Source organism: Nomascus leucogenys, chromosome 13, assembly GCF_006542625.1.
Source record: "Nomascus leucogenys isolate Asia chromosome 13, Asia_NLE_v1, whole genome shotgun sequence".
Lineage (NCBI taxonomy): Eukaryota > Metazoa > Chordata > Mammalia > Primates > Hylobatidae > Nomascus > Nomascus leucogenys.
In genome coordinates this window covers 36213010-36231131 of record NC_044393.1, presented here as the reverse complement: position 1 = coordinate 36231131, position 18122 = coordinate 36213010, and the positions used below count along the sequence as shown (strand labels likewise).

The 18122-nt window shown below is 39.7% G+C and overlaps 1 protein-coding gene across 3 annotated transcripts in view; it reads right to left on the bottom strand.

Annotated features, from left to right (window-relative positions):
- Positions 1-18122, bottom strand: part of ATRN (attractin) — a 180362-nt gene that overhangs the window by 116032 nt on the left and 46208 nt on the right. For all 3 annotated transcript variants that reach the window (XM_030825442.1, XM_030825443.1, XM_030825444.1), the window contains exons 2-3: positions 8348-8431; positions 4005-4118 (exon numbers count right to left, since the gene is read on the bottom strand). In XM_030825442.1, coding sequence (XP_030681302.1) covers positions 4005-4118; positions 8348-8431 — 198 coding nt within the window. The remainder of the gene's footprint in view (positions 1-4004; positions 4119-8347; positions 8432-18122) is intronic.

Below are 18122 nucleotides of genomic sequence, written 5' to 3'. Positions count from 1 at the left end.
CTGAGGTTAATCGTTTTTCTTATGTCTACCTGCTGTTGCATTTCTTCATATGTCCATGATTTTTGCCCCATTATTGATTCACCACCACCATCACATTTGGTAAAAGCCTAGATCCTTGCCAGGCCCTACACAATCTGTCCCAGACACACAATCTCATGCTCATTCACTCTGACCTAGCAATTCTATTTCTTTGTAGAAGAAATATTTGCTCATGTACACAATGACCAATATACAAGAATACTAACCACAGCACTGTTCAGATGGCAACAGGTTGAAACTCATCTAAATGCTCATGCCCAGAAATCTGACTGCATGAGTCACTGCATATTACATAGGTCTGCAGGACTAACGAGAAACTCATCAGGCATTCTGATAAGGGCATGGGGGAGAAGCAAGCTGCAAAACAATGGACCGTACATGTGTACACTTACACATACCTATATAAATGCATACAAAAATGGCTGGAAGAGTCCATAAGCAAGGAATGAAAATGAGGAGGGGAAGGGATTTTCGTTCCTTTTGTTTTGCTTTCTTTTGTTTTGAGACAAGGTCTCACCCAAGGTCTAGACCCAAGGTCTAGCCCAAGCTAGAGTGCAGTGGCATGATCACAGCTCACTGCAGTCTTGACCTCCTGGGCTCAAGAAATCCTCCCACCTCAGCCTCCTGAGTGACTGGGACTACAGGCACACACTACCATGGCTGGTTAATTTTTAAGATTTTTTGTAGAGATGAGGTCTCACCCTGTTGCCCAGGCTGGTCTTGAACTCCTGGGATCAAGTAATCCTCCTGCCTCAGCCTCACGAAGTGTTGGGGTTACAGGCCTGAGCCACTGTGCCTGGCCCTTCATTCAATTTTTTTTTTTTTCTTCTTGAGACGGAGTCTCGCTCTGTCACCCAGGCTGGAGCACAGTGGCGTAATCTCGGCTCACCGCAACCTCCACCTCCCTGGTTTAAGCAAATCCCCTGCCTCAGCCTCCTGAGTAGCTAGGATTACAGGCGCACCCCACCATGCCCAGATGATTTTTTTTGTATTTTTAGTAGAGACGGGGTTTCACCATGTTGGCCAGACTGGTCTTGAACTCCTAACCTCAGGCAATCCTCCCACCTCGGCCTCCCAAAGTGCTGGGATTACAGATGTGAGCCACCACGCCTGGCCCTTCAGTTTTTAATATGAAGACAGAACTCTAGGAACTCTGAAACTCTGGTGCTCCAGGAGTTACAAAACACTGATGCATTTTCTACTGTGTATTCAACTAACAAATATTTACTAAGCACTTACTACATGTGAGTCACTGTTCTAGGTACCAGGAATACAACAGTGAATAAGACTATGTCCCTGCCTTCATGTAGTTCACATTAGAAAAACAACAGATAAGCCCAGATACTCCCCACACAGGTATGTGTATACGTAATGCCAGGTAGAGACAAATGCTATCTAGGGAAAGAGAGCAGAGGGAAAGAACAGAAGGTGCTACTTTAGAAAGGGTGAAAGGAAGGCCTCTTGGAAGAGGTGACATTTGATTGGAGATGTAAATGAAGGGTTAACCATCATCACGCTTTCACTGGTTATATACACCAGAATCCCTTGAAATGCAGAAGGAATAAGTACTGACAAGATCCGGGCCACCTGGAAACAGGTATGTCAAAAGCAATCTTCGGCCGGGTGCAGTGGCTCACACCTGTAATCCCAACACTTTGGGAGGCCAAGGTGGGAGGACTGCTTGAGCCCAGGAGTTCAAGACCAGCCTGGGCAACATGGTGAGACCCCATCTCTACAAAAAAAAAAAAACACACAAAAATTAGCTGGGCATAGTGTTGCATTTTTGCGGTCCCAGCTACTGGAGAGGCTGAGGTGGGAGCATCTCTTGAGCCCAGGAGGTTGAGGCTGCAGTGAGCTACGTTCCTGCCTCTGCACTCCAGCCTGGGGGGAGAAAGAAAAGGAAAAGGGAAGGGGAAGGGAAGGAAAAGGGGAAGGAGGAAGGGGATGGGAGAAGGGAAAGGGGAAGAGAAAGGGGAAGGGGTAAGGGGAAGGGGAAAGGGGAAGGGGTAAGGGGAAGGGGAAAGGGGAAGGGGAAGTGGAAGGGGGAAGGGGAAGGGTTCCTCTAGATCACACAGTCTAACAACTGCCCCACCAGCATATAACTTTCCTAAAAAAAAAAAAACTCTAAAAGGAATAATGTTCTTTTGAAGAATTTTCTCAACCACTCTCTCTGCTCTACCACCGCTACCACTGTTTATCAAATACACAGTCCAGGTGAACCACAGAGTGATGTTTACCTGCTTGGCTCATGTTCCTACAAGCCTCCTGATAAGCTGATTCAAAGTGCCTGGCATACAAGAGCTCTGTGAATTCTGATTAACAAACACAGTAACAAGTGAATCCCCAACAAGTATTATTATGATAACATCACACTTAGTTTTGGGGCTTGTATTAAAGTTTGGGGTGCTTTTTGCTACAAGTTATGTTTCAAATGCTGGCATAAAGATATACACTCCAACACTTGGCCAGTGCCATTTTAAATGCTCAGCATAGCCAGCCACCCTGCTCTTTGGCCTTGTAAGCGAACCTTTAAAACCCAGAAAATGGCCTTGGTTCTCAGTTCAAAGATATGTCAGAGAGATTTCTAAGCCAAAGCGGGTAGAAAAACACGAGGGCACAACAGTCGCCTGATCTCCTGTCCTTATGTACTGTTTGCTCCCTGTTACCTCCCTCACCCACATGGGACATCAGCGAGACAAGCCCCACGTGAGAAATACAAAAAATATTTATTGAACTGATTTCTTTTTAAAGTAAAGGAAATAAAATATTTGAGACAAAGAAATTTAGAAAGCCAGTTGCAGGTGAAAAACTGAAAACTATGGTTTCCTAAGGGGATATGCATTTTAGAAAAATATACAGTCATACACCACATAATGGCATATGGTCAACAATGGACCACATATATGACAGAGGTTGCATGAGATTATAATACTGTATTTTTTCTGTACCTTTCCATGTATAGATATGTTTAGATATACAAATACTTACCATTGGGTTACAATTACCTACAGTATTCAGTACAGTAAAGACGCTGTACAGATTTGTGGCCTAGGTACAATAGGCTGTACCATATAAGCAGGGTGTACAGTAGGCTATACCATCTATTTGTATAAATATACCCTATGATGTTTACACAATGATGAAATCATCTAATAACACATTTCTCAAAACCTATTCCTGCTGCTAAGTGACACATGACTGTATCTTAAACTCTTCTATCAAGTAAAAGGAAGAAAACTAGAGATAGTTTTGAATTCCCATGTGGCCAAAAACATAATAAACAACACAGCTACTTGCTGCTAATCAAAAGTAAAACACCCAAACAATTCATAACAGTCCATATATTTGGTGTTAAACTGCTTCTGTTTAACTACTAATGTAAATGTACTTATTGAAAAAATATATATATAATAAGTATGTTCCTCATTTCTCCACAGGTAGCCACTGTTCATTTTATGTGTACTGTTCCAAAAAGTTTCCCTCACTCATGATGCACATACACACACACACACACACACACACACACACACACAATTATATTTGAATTCAACAAATAACTCCTGAAGGCCTATGCAGTGGGCAACACACAAGGAACATGATGGATATTATTCCTGATTCAAATTTTTCACAGAAATAGTATCATTCAATATATCACTCTCAAAACATTTTGTAACGATAAACTTCACCACCACCACAAGGAGCAGGTGAACTTAATAGAACTATCACAATTTTACAGATCGGGAAACTGAAAAGAGAAGTCAAGTACTATGCCTAGAAACTTACCCAGGGCTACAGAAACCAAGTTAGCACTAACACACAAGTGATGGGACTCAAGAACTAGTATTCTTTCCATTAAATAAATGTGTTAAGTGATAATAAAGGTGAACCCAGTAAGAATGCAATCCAGAAGAGATGTTTAAATTTAGAAATCAATGATGAAAGAATGCTTGTAAGACTGAGCTTACCTAAACGCAGCAACTAGCGGTGCATAAATTGAGTCCCCATCATAAACGTATAAATGGTCCCAACTACACTCTGTAGCAAAATGATTGAAACGAAGTCTCATTATTCTATTTGGCCTGAAAAGAATAAAAAAAAGTAATTTATAATAAAGTTATCACAACTATCAGACATTTGAGAATATAAAAATTCAGATTTTTAAATTAATAATATGTAACACAGTCTAACAACTGCCCCATCAGTATTCCTTCATTTGTCAAAGATTTATTTAGTACTCTCCATGTGCAAGAGACTACTAAACATGCAATGGGAAACAAAACTGATGTGGTCCATGATTCTGGGCCTTACAGTCCATTCAGTGGCCACTCTTTAACGGCTTCTGAACCAACCCATTAGCCCTTCCATTTCTGCACTTCCTTATTCAACTTCAGATTCCACACTACGTCATCTCATAAACATGCCTGCCAATCCTCTAAATTTGCCAGCCCCTCTGATTTTTCACGACACTGGCTGGCAAAAGCTCTGTTCTACAGGAAACCGGTTATCTGCTCTAAGATTTAATCAGGAAAAAAAAGTGGGAGGGGGCGGTGGAGGGAAAAAAAACAAAAAACAAAAAACTAAGCTGTATTGAAGAAAGCCATACTTCTATACCACACCACTGGGTAGACTGGTTCCAGCAATGGTCTCTGCTCTCCAACTGCAAATGGCACTTAGATTCTGACAGCAGTCCTACCAATTCTCTCTCCCTCTCCACAACTGCTACTCTCAATGACTACTTCAAACCACCCAGTCCCACCTCCCTGCTTATGCTCAGCAACCAGACAAAAAACCTTAAAATTCCCATTTTCCAAAATTCTATACCTATCTGCTTCTCTGTTTCTCAAATATTTGACATCTCTTCTCATCTGGAACTTTTGCATCCACATTTAAATCTGCTTAAGTATCACATATTTTACAAAAATAAAAACAAAAAGCCTCAAATCCCAACTCTCCCTCTACCAAATACCTGCCCTACCCTTTCTCCTCCTAAAAAGGTAAAACTTCGCAGAAGACTTTGCTTTCTCCAGTGCCTCTATCTCACTCACCCCTTCACTCTCTAACCTGGCTTCAGCCCAACACTCCACTCAGAAAGCTCTGGGAATATCAACATCATTATATCCTGCTTATGCCTAATTCTATTTCTCCAGTTTAGACCTTTCCTATACCCCACACTTTTCTAACATCTCTAGGTTAACAACTAAATAAATACATAAACAAGTAAACTCAGATGGTGATGAGTGGTGTGAAGAAATTAAAAGAAGGTGATGTGGCAGCACAAAAAGTAGTAGGGAGATAGGCCAGTAAGCTTTGGAGATATGAGAATGACAAGAGACAAGCCACGTGAAAAGCGCCGGAAAAACGTTTCAGACGGAGGGAACAGCACAGTCTTAAGGGAGAAAGAGGTTGATGTGTCCAAGCAGCATGAAGAAAATCAGCATGCCTGAAACACAGCAAACAGAGAACACCTCAAGAGATGAGAAGTGGGAGGTGGGCAAGGGGCAAAAGCAGAAATCGGGAGGCCAATTTCAAGGCTATTATGTGGCCCAGGAGAGAGACGATGGTAGGTCTCCCAGTTGTAGAGATGGAGGTGAAAAGCTGTCCGGTGATGGATTGGGGAGACATTCTAAAGGGAAAACTGACAGAACTTACTGACAGGCTAAACGTGGGGAATAAGGAAAAGGAGGAATGAGAGTTTGTTGCTTAGTTTTTCACTTATGCTGAGAAGGAACAACCATTGAGAGCACATTCAGAAAAACAGTGGAGGAGGGCATCAGGTGGCAATGAACTGATAGGACACAGCAGAGCTTCGTAGAGCAGCAGTTCTCAAAATGAAGTCCACAAAATGCTACAGGCCCTGAGACCCTTATGGGAGGTCCCAGGAGGTCAAAACTATATTCACAGTAAAACTAAGATAGCATATATTTTATCACCATGCTGGCATTTACTAATGGTTCAAGGAGAAATGGTGGGTGAAACTGCGGGCATCTTAGAACAAATCCAGACAGCAGCAGCAAATGGTACTAGTGATCACTGCTATTCTTCACCACCAACCACTCATAGAAAAAAGAAAAACTGCCAGTTTCATTTAAGGATATCTTGATTAAGCAGTTAAAAACTTCTAATGTTATTAAATCCTGACCAATTAGTAGACATCTCTTTAATATTCCGACAAGATGGAAAGTAAATATAAAACACTTCTTTTACCTAATAGAAGCACAGTGGTTTTCTCAATGAAAACCACTTTTGCAACTGTTTAAGTTGCTAGCTGAACTAGCTACTTTTTTCTTAGAACACCATTTACCACGTTTACTTGAAAGAACAATCAACAAACTATGGTTATTCAGAGTTGGGTATCTGGCAGACATTTTCTTAAAAATGAGGAAAGCAAGCCTGCCACTTCAAAGAAAACAACTGACAGTTTTGCTGCCAAAGATAAACTACAAGCTTTCAAGTAGTAATTAGAATTTTGGAAAATTTGTTATCTGCCATACTTAGAACTTTTTGAGGAGACTGATGGTGATACTAACCAATGTGATTTTTAAAATATTATGTAATGGAATAAATATATCAACATATGGAAGATCTGCATAATTCAATGACCTGTTGTTTTCCAAATGACCTATATATATCATGTTACCAAAACATGGATGGGCAAAAGATCCATTCAGTGCAAGAAAACCAATGGATTTTAATTTAACAAGTACCAAAAGTTCCTTAACATAGTTTCAGATTCCATATTGCAATTTACTTTTAAGAAATTACTACTTGTTAAGTTTTGATATGGTATCAAAGAAGACTATATACAATCATTTTAAAATACTGTACTCTTAAAATATCTTTTTTCCTACTTCTTATTCAAGTGAGGCCTCATCTTCTTGACATGCTTCAACCACAATAACATACTGCAACAAAGTGAATGCACAAGATATGATAATCCACCTGTCTTTTATTAAGCTAGACATTAAAGAGATTTGCAAAAATGTAAAACAATGCCATTCTTTTCACTACAATTTTTTAAATATAGGTTTTTTTTCATTAAAATATCATTTGTACTAACATGGCTTATAATTGTTGCTTTTAAATGAATAAATAATATTTCTTGGTTGTAAAAGTTCTAATATGGTGAACACAGATAGATAAACATAAACTTACTTGGGGCCGGGTGCAGTGGCTTACGCCTGTAATCCTAGCACTTTGTGAGGCCAAGGCAGGCGGATCAGTTGAGGTCAGGAGTTCGAGACCAGCCTGGCCAACATGGTGAAACCCTCTCTACTACAAGATACAAAAACTTAGCTGGGCATGGTGGCACATGCCTGTAATCCCAGCTACTCGGATGGCTGAGGCAGGAGAATCGCTTGAACCCGGGAGGCGGATGTTGCAGTAAGCCGAGATCACATCACTGCACTCCAGCCTGGGCCATAGAGCGAGATGCCATCTCAAAATAAATAAATAAAAAATAATAAATAAACTTATTTGGAATCCTCAAAGTTTAAGAGTGTAAAGAGGTCCTGAGACCAAAAAAGTCTGAGAAGTACTGCTTTAAAAGTCTCCCGTGAAGACAAGGAGAAAAAAGGCCAACAGCTAGAGGGACACAGTGGGTCCAGAGAAGGGATCATTTAGGCAATAATAGTTATTACAATTTTCTTATCCACAACAAAAATAGATACTTGGAAAAATAACACAATATTGTAATTCTCTAATGCTTTAAGCAAACCATTAAAAATATGTTAACTATGGCTGGGCGCAGTGGCTCACGCCTATAATCCCAGCACTTTGGGAAGCTGAGGCGGGTGGATCACTTGAGGTCAGGAGTTCGAGACCATCCTGGTTAACATGGTGAAACACCTTCTCTACTAAAAATACAAAATTAGCCTGGCGTAGTGGCATGCACCTGTAATCCCAGCTACTCAGAAGCTGAGTCAGGAGAATCGCTTGAACCTGGTAGGCGGAGGTTGCAGTGAGCCGAGATCATGCCACTGCACTCCAGCCTGAGTGACAAGAGCAAAACTCTGTCTCATAAAAAAAAAAAATATATACATATATATATATATATATAACCGTTTCTGAACTATTACAGTTGGAAATACACAAATTTGTGGTGTGTACAATTCATTTGCAGCATTAAATCAACATGAAACTTTTAAATTAATGAAGGCTAAGATAAAATTTACTTGTCAAATGAAAGGTTATCAAGTAATGTTTTAAGAACTTTATGCTACAGATTGTTAATTTTACTTGTGGGAAAACTAATGTCACACTGACTTCTATGCTAAAAAAAACAAAAATTAAGTCAGCCATTTCTACTTACTGTCCTTCAATGAGCCATGTGCACTTCGTTTTATATTTATAATTTCCAGGTCCATCTGTTACAAACCCAGAAGATCCAGTTAGTCTGTAATTTAAATCAAGAAAGAAAACTTAAGTCTGCTATATTAATTTCATATATTTCTATGTATTTTATATATTTTCATATATTAATATTTCTTAATTCTTAACATAATACAAATTAAACATAATGGGTACATTAACACATACTATAACCAGTAGAAAATGACTAGTTATATTCAGATTCCATAAATTTAGATGAAACAAATACTTATCACGTACATTAAAAAAGAAGACAGAAAAATATTAAAACCAACAGGAATGAACAAAACATACCTAAATCTTATCTTAATTTTACGTCATCCTTTTTCCTTTTGGTAAAGACAGGTCTCACTATGTTGCCCACGCTGGTCTCAAATTCCTGGCCTCAAGAGATCCTCCCACCTCGGCTTCCCAAAGCACTAGAATTACAGGCTTGAGCCTTCACACCCAGCCATAAATTTCTTAAATTTATTTTTTGTAGAGACAGTCTCACAATGTTGCCCAGGCTTGAACTTCTGGCCTCAAGCAATCCTCCTGTCTTGGCCTCCCAAAATGCTGGGCTTACAGGCATGAGCACTGCAACCAGCAAGTATCTGTTGCTGTATAAAAATTTTTAATATTTAAGAAGGATGCTATTTCCTTCATCATGGCTGTTTCCAGATATTTTTCTTCCCTCTTTCATCAACATCACCACTCTGAACACATGCTCGCTTCTGCATCTGCCTCCCTTACCTTCTGAGTCATCTCCCAGCTACTCCTAATGCACTAAAGATATTAACAAATCGTTCACTTTCTTCCACTCATCTGCATCAACATCTAAGATGTTCCATCCAAAATCCAGTCTCTCCATTTCTTAACCTCACCACTATCTTTTCCTCCACCCCTCTTTAGCCATCCCCTTCTCTGGCCCTTGCTATTACCAGTAACAACATTACCACAAAAAAAGCACCCTAACCTCTGACTACTATCTCATCTCTCCAGTTCATTTAGCCTATTTTCCCCTTTCCAATGAGACTTCGGCCCCATGGAGACCACCAATCCACTGAACTATCATTTCTTCACTGTTCACCACCTACCATCCACACATTTCACTTTCTCACATACCTAGTTAAGACTCCATAATCCATCACAAGAATCATATCCTGCAAACTCCTTGATGTTGTTGCCTTTCTCTCCCTCTGCTGTACTTGCCTGATAGAGATGTATCCATGCCGTACTCCCCAAAATCCATTCCACCCCAAAATGTCAGTCGAAGCCAATCATGTTTTCTCATGCCCCTTGCCACTGACTGATTAGAAATGTGTATCAATTAAAATTAGGTGTGGGCTGGGCATGGTGGCTTTTGCCTGTAATCACAGCAGTTTGGAGGCTGAGGCAGGAGGACTGCTTGAGGCCAGGAGTTCAAGGTCAGGCTGGCCAACACAGCAACACCCTCATCTCTATTTTTAAAAATATATATATCTGTATAGATATAGATATACATCATATATAGACATAGACGCAGAAAAAAGATTAGGCTTTAATGCAACTGACAGAAAAACCTAAATAGTAATGGACTAACCACCAAGATAAAAAAATCCAAAGGTAAGCAATCCAGAGCATGTAATGCATTTCCATGATCATCAGGGACCTAATGCTGTTCTATACTATTGCTCTGTCATCCCCAACATGTGGCTTCTACCTCATAATCCAAGATAGCGGCTCAGGCTCCAGCTATTATACCCAAATTCTACCCAGCAGGAAGGGGGAAAAGAAAACGGGGGGGTACACCCTCTCTCCCTCTGTTAAGTCGCACATGAAAATTTAACTTACATTCGATTAGTCAGAAGTTACTGACATGTCTACAAGTAGAGGGAGGCTGAAAAATGTAGCTGTTATCCCAGATGATCACGTACCCATCAAAAAATCAGAATTCTTTTTACTAGAGAAGTAGAAAAAGGCGATGATGTGTAACCATGAATCTCTGACACAGCATGTAATCTAATACTTAGATGTGAGGGCACACCTGATGGATGACTTCCAGGAAATATTTTCTTATTCTTAAGAAAGTGTGTGGACAGGGAGACATGCCACCTAGATCTCCTCTTCAAGGAAGGACTTGCTGCCAGCAGCAGCAGGGAATGTGGTCAGCAGAACATCAATTTATTCAGGGGCTGCCTTGCTGCAGGTCATGCCCTTCCCATGGCAGCCCATACCATAAAGAGGCCCATACCATAGGCCGGGCATGGTGGCTCATGCCTGTAATCCCAGCACTTTGGGAGGCCGAGGTGGGCGGATCACGAGGTCAGGAGATCGAGACCATCCTGGCTAACACAGTGAAACCCCGTCTCTACTAAAATTACAAAAAATTAGCTGGGCATGGTGGTGGGCGCCTGTAGTCCCAGCTACTCGGGAGGCTGAGGCAGGAGAATGGCGTGAACCCGGGAGGCAGAGCTTGCAGTGAGCCGAAATCGCGCCATTGCACTCCAGCCTGGGCAACAGAGTGAGACTCTGTCTCAAAAAAAAAAAAAAAAAAAAAAAAAAAAAAAAAAAAAAAGAGTATAAAGGCCCAGGCATTTCAATCCAACATGGGACAACTCAAATAAGCAATCCCGTCCCCAGAGTTCCCCTTTGTCAGGCCTGCATTGGAGCTCAACTTCTTCTTTTGCCTAATTATGCTTTTCCTTCCAATAACACCTTCCTCTACAATACTATAATCAAGTTGTAACCCAAACTCAGCCTTAGCAAATGCTTTTAAAAAAACAACCTATGATAAACATCCAAGAAGAGACCATTCTTCTCTGTCTGGACTTTGCTATGGCTGGATTTTACAGCTGGAAGTACTACAGCCTGAACACAACGCCTGTGCTATGCCTGAACACAAAGCCAACACCAAGAATGACAAATCAAACGAATGCAAAGTCCCTGAAAAACAGTGTCGACCACCCACAAAAATCACCTTACTCTAGGCTTCTAGTTTCTTAGGTAAATTTCCCACTGGTTGTTTTATTGCATGTGTGTGTGTACACACTTCCTTGATTCTTTGTCTTAGGGCCTAACATAAAAGGTTTTATAGCTCTCCACTGTGCTTCTTCTGCTCCTAAGAGTTTCAGTGGACTTCACATGAACACTTAGGTTTGCAAATCAGCATCAGTTTTATAAAACAAATATTTGTGCTTTTTGTTTTTTGTTTTTGAGACAGAATCTCTCTGACACCCAGGCTGGAGTGCAGTGGCAAGCTCAATGGCTCACTCCAGCCTCAAACTCCTGGGCTCCAGTGATCCTCCTACCACAGCCTCTGGAGTAGCTGGGACTACAGGCACACACCACTATGCCTAGCTAATTCATTTTAATTAATTTTTTTTTAGAGATGAGTCTTGCTATGTTTGTTGCCCAGGCTGGGAAATAGGTCAGTTTTATTTTAAATGTTTACTTAGTATCTTTAAACATATATACTTATATAATTTTACAGATAATGCATAGATATGATCACAAATTTTGTTGTTGTTGTTGTTTTAACCTACTTCCCCAGTTACTCTGACCCACCCTTGACCAAGGTAAACATTTAACCACCTAGGAGGAATTCTTAAATACTTTTCTTCATACTCACGACCCTATGATATAGGCACAGTTCTCTTGTTTTTTGGTTACATAACTTATTATATACTTTTCTGCATCTTTCTTTGCTCATTCAACAAAACCTTATGGAAATTTCTCAAACTAATCTGGTATTAGTCTAATTTATTTTTTCTTTATGTAGCATAATATCCCACCTATGAAGGTATCATTTTTCCTGCCTTTCCCTACTAATGTTCATTTTGTTTTCAGTTGGCTGACAATATGCACATCACTGCAATAAATATCCCTATACATATGGCCTTACTTGGGCTTTTATTTCTACGAATAGAAATCTTAAGAGGAGGTATACTAGACCAAAAGGAATATGAATTTTAATTGTTAACCAAGCTGTCAAATTATTTTCCAAAAGCCTGTAACAATTCACATTTGCACCAGCAATGTATGAGAATATGCTATTCCCCACATCCTCTCAGCATTAGATGTTCCTGTTTCTTTTAAATTATGTGAGTTTTTAATTCAAAATTCCCTGTGTTCTAATAAATGGCCAAAAAGTGGTTACTGAAAGTTTAAAGGAATTTGAAAGAGAAAGTCCAGGAATATCAACCTAAAATTTCAGGTCAAGTTTTACAGTATCATTGATAATCTAGGTGTGGGCATGCGCAACACCTGTACCCTAGGAAAACCTAGTTCACTGGCAGTCACACAAAGGCATCAAACTGAAAGGCATTTCAATAATGCAAGGCTAGAAATATGAAGAATAAAAACCTTGCCACCACCAATTTCTTAGTTCAAGAATACTGAGGTAATTCTGCAGTGGAAACAAATATAGAGAGAATAGGGGAACAGGAGGCAGGTTTCCAGGGAGTCTTCTCACAGTTATTTCTTTCTACTTTACCAGTATTATTACCAGACAACGCAGCCTATAAAATCTCAACTTTTCTCATCTGTTAAGATTTTCTTTATGGTCAAGTACCTTGGACATTAAACTTTGACCACAGTTCCTTGGACATTAAAAAAAGATCTATTCCAGGAATTTAAAACACTATTTCTACACACATATAATTAAGTTTATTAAATGCACTATTCAATTCCTTATACTCGTATTTTCATCTACTAGACCTAATTCTGATAAACATGTACTGAAATCCTGGACAGGTGCAGTGGCTCACACCTGTAATCCCAGCACTTTGGGAGGCTGAGGCGGGTAGATCACGAGGTCGGGAGTTTGAGACCAGCCTAGCCAACATGGCAAAACCCCGTCTCTACTAAAAATAAAAAAAATTAAAATAATAAAAAATTAGCCGGGCATGGTGGCAAGCGTCTATAATTCCAGCTACTCGGGAGGCTGAGGTAGGAGAATCGCTTGAACCTGTGGGGCAGAGGCTGCAGTGAGCTGAGATTGCACCACTTCACTACAGCCTGGGAGAAAGAGCAAAACTCTGTCTCCAAAAGAAAAAAAAAAAAAAAAATATATATATATATATATATATATATAGAAATCCCATACCATGCCTACTCTACCACACTACTCAGATTATTTTTGCTTTACGTGTTAAGCTTTTTAGCCATACAAGATTATGGCCATTGGATTTTCATAAAATATGCCTTTTACAATGGTAACAATCCACTTACCTAGTTTGATATTTAAATTTCACCTTGTCTAATATTATTATAATTATTGATCTTTTGGTTATTTTCCTGTACCTTGATCTTTATTCAACTCTTTTATTTTCAGCTTTACTCATCAAGTTTTCAATAGTTTGCTTCTTCGAAACAGGACTTGGTTAGGTTTTGTTTCTTAAACTAACCTGACAGTATTTTGCTGGCACAATACATAATCTGTTTGCATTTAGTTTAATGACTGCTATACCAATTTGATTCCTTCCAACCAAATGTTTAATCAATCTTAGTGAAAAGTAATTTACATATAATAAAATGCAGCCACTTCTCCCAGGCTGTAGTGAAGTGGTGCAACCTCAGCTCACTGCAGCCTCTGCCCCACAGGTTCAAGCGATTCTCCTACCTCAGCCACTTATGTGTACAATTTATAAGCTTTTGCCACCACGCCCGGCTAATTTTTCTATTTTTAGTAGAGACGGGGTTTCACCATCTTGGCCAGGCTGGTTTGAACTCCTGATCTCGTGATCTACCCACCTCAGCATCCCAAAGTGCTGGGATTAGAGGTGTGAGCCACCATGCCCGGACTTCTGGTTGTTTTTTTGTTTGTTTGTTTTTATACTTTAAGTTCTGGGATACATGTGCAGAACATGTAGGTTTGTTACACAGGTATACACATGCCATGGTGGGTTGCTGCACCCATCAAGCCGTCATCTACATTAGGTATTTCTCCTAATGCTGTCCCTCCCCTAGCCCCCCACCCTCCCAACAGGCCCCAGCGTGTGATGTTCCCTTCCCTGTGTCCATGTGTTCTAATTGTTCAACTCCCACTTATGAGTGAAAACATGCAGTATTTGGTTTTGTTCCTGTGTTAGTTTGCTAAGAATGGTGGTTTCCAGCTTCATCCATGTCCTTGCAAAGGACATGAACTCATTTGTTGCTATGGTTGCATAGTATTCCATGGTGTATATGTACCACATTTTCTTTATCCAGTCTATCATCGATGGGCACTTGGGTTGGTTCCAAGTCTTTGCTATTGTGAACAGTGCTGCAACAAACATATATGTGCATGTGTCTTTAGAGCAGAATGATTTATAATCCTTTGGGTATACACCCAGTAATGGGATTGCTGGGTCAAATGGTATTTCTGGTTCTAGAACCTTGAGGAGTCGCCACACTGTCTTCTACAATGGTTGAACTTATTTAGTCTCCCACCAACAGCATAAAAGCATTCCTATTTCTCCACATCCTCTCCAGCATCTGTTGTTTCCTTTTTAATGATTGCCATTCTAACTGGTATCTCATTGTGATTTTGACTTGCATTTCTCTAATGACCAGTGATGATTAACTTTTTTTCATGTTTTCTGGCCGCATAATGTCTTCTTTTGAGAAGTGTCTGTTCATATCCTTTGCCCACTTTTTGTTGGGGTTGTTTGCTTTTCTTCTTGTAAATTTGGTCTTTGTAGATTCTGGATATTAGTCCTTTGTCAGACGGACAGATTGCAAAAATTTTCTCCCATTCTGTAGGTTGCCTGTTCACTCTGATGATAGTTTCTTTCGCTGTGCAGAAGCTCTTTAGTTTAATGAGATCCCATTTGTCAATTTTGGCTTTTGTTGTCTTTGCCTTTGGTGTTTTAGTCATGAAGTCTTTGCCCATACCTATCTCCTGAATGGTATTGCCTAGGTTTTCTTCTAGGGTTTTTATGGTTTTAGGTCTTACGTTTAAGTCTTTAATCCATCTTGAATTAATTTTTGTATAAGGTGTAAGGGGTCCAGTTTCAGTTTTCTGCATATGGCTAGCCAGTTTTCCCGACATCATTTACTAAATAGGGAATCCTTTCCCCATTGTTTGTTTTTGTCAGGTTTCTCAAAGATCAGATGGTTGTAGATGTGTGGTGTTATTTCTGAGGCCTCTGTTCTGTTCCATTGGTCTATATATCTGTTTTGGTATCATGCTGTTTTGGTTACTGTAGCCTTGTAGTATAGTTTGAAGTCAGGTAGCAAGATGCCTCCAGCTTTGTTCTTTTTGCTTGGGGCTGTCTTGGCTATATGGGCTCTTTTTTGGTTCCACATGAAATTTAAAGTAGTGTTTTCTAATTCTGTGAAGAAAGTCAATGGTAGCTTGATGGGGATAGTATTGAATCTATAAATTACTTTTGGCAGTATGGCCATTTTCACGATATTGACTCTTCCTATGCATGAGCATGGAATGTTTTCCATTTGTGTCCTCTCTTATTTCCTTGAGCAGTGGTTTGTAGTTCTTGAAGAGGTCCTTCACATCCCTTCTAAGTTAGATTCCTAGGTATTTTATTCTCTTTGTAGCAATTGTGAATGGGAGTTCACTCGTGATTTGGCTCTCATGAGTTTGTCTGTTACTGATGTATAGGAATGCTTGTGATTTTTGCACATTGATTTTGTATCCTGAGACTTTGCTGAAGTTGCTTATCGGCTTAAGGAGATTTGGGGTTGAGACGATGGAGTTTTCTAAATATACAATCATGTCATCTGCAAATACAGATAATTTGACTTTCTCTCTTCCTACTTGAATACCCTTTATTTCTTTCTCTTGCCTGACTGCCCTGGCCAAAACTTCCAATACTATGCTGAATAGGAATGGTGAGAGAGGGCATCCTTGTGCCGGTTTCCAAAGGGAATGCTTCCAGCTTTTGCCCATTTGGTATGATATTGGCTGTGGGTCTGCCATAAATAGCTCTTACTATTTTGAGATAAGTTCCATCAATACCTAGTTTATTTAGAGTTTTTAGCATGAAGAGCTGTTGAATTTTATCGAAGGCCTTTTCTGCATCTATTGAGATAATCATGTGTTTTTGTCATTGGTTCTGTTTATGTGATGGATTACGTTTATTGATTTCCATTATATTAAACCAATCTTGCACTCCAGGGATGAAGCCAACTTGATTGTGGTGGATAAGCTTTTAGATGTGCTGCTGGACTCAGTGTGCCAGTATTTTATTGAGGATTCTCGTTATCGATGTTCATCAAGGATATTGGCCTGAAGTTTTCTTTTTTTGTTGTGTCTCTGCCAGGTTTTGGTATCAAGATGATGCTGGGCTCATCAAATGAGTTAGTGGGGAGTCCCACTTTTTCTATCGTTTGGAATTGTTTCAGAAGGAATGGTACCAGCTCCTCTTTGTACCTCTGGTAGAATTCGGCTGTGAATCTGTCTGGGCCTGGGCTTTTTTTGGTTGATAGGCTATTAATTACTGCCTCAATTTCAGAACTCATTATTGGTCTGTTCAGGGATTCAACTTCCTGGTTTAGTCTTGGGAGGATGTATGTGTCCAGGAATGTATCCATTTCTTCTAGATTTTCTAGTTTATTTGCATAGAGGTGTTTATAGTATTCTCTGATGGCAGTTTCTATTTCTGTGGGATCAGTGGTGATATCCCCTTTATCATTTTTTATTGTGTCTATTTGATTCTTCTCTCTTTTCTTGCTAGTCAAGCTAGCAGTCTATTTTCTTAATCTTTTCAAAAACCAGCTCCTGGATTCACTGATTTTTTTGAAGGGTTTTTCATGTCTCTTTTTCCTTCAGTTCTGCTCTGATCTTCATTATTTCTTGTCTGCTAGCTTTTGAATTTGTTTGCTCTTGCTTCTCTAGTTCTTTTAACTGTGATGTTAGGGTGTTGATTTTAGATCTTTCCTGCTTTCTCCTGTGGGCATTTAGTGCTATAAATTTCCCTCTAAACACTGCTTTAGCTGCGTCCCAGAGATTCTGGTATGTTGTGTCTTTGTTCTCATTGGTTTCAAAGAACTTATTTATTTCTGCCTTAATTTCGTTATTTATCCAGTAGCCATCCAGGAGAAGGTTGTTCAGTTTCCATGTAGTTGTGCAGTTCTGAGCTTCTTAATCCTGAGTTCTAATTTGATTGCACTATGGTCTGAGGGACTATTATGATTTCCACTCTTTTGCATTTGCTGAGGAGTGTTTTACTTCCAATTATATGGTCAATTTTACAATAAGTGCTATGTGGTGCTGAGAAGAATGTATATTCTGTTGCTTGGGGGTGGAGAGTTCGGTAGATGTCTGTTAGGTCCTGTTGGTCCAGAGCTGAGTTCAAGTCCTGAATATCCTTGTTAATTTTCTGTCTCATAGATCTGTCTAATATTGACAGTGGGGTGTTAAAGTCTCCCACTATTATTGTGTGGGAGTGTAAGTCTCTTTGTAGGTCTCTAAAGACTTGCTTTACGAATCTGAGTGCTCCTGTATTGGGTGCATATATATTTAGAATAGCTAGCTCTTCTTGTTGCATTGATCTCTTTAACATTATGTAATGTCCTTCTTTGTCTTTTTTGATCTTTGTTGGTTTGAAGTCTGTTTTAACAGAAAGTAGGATTGCAACCCCCCCCCGCCTTTTTTTTTCTTTTTGGCTTCTGTTTGCTTGGTAAATATTCCTCCCTCCCTCTGTTTTGAGCCTATGTGTGTCTTTGCACATGAGATGGGTCTCCTGAATACAGCACACCAATAGGTCTTGACTCTTTATCCAATTTGCCAGTCTGTGTCTTTTAATTGGGGCATT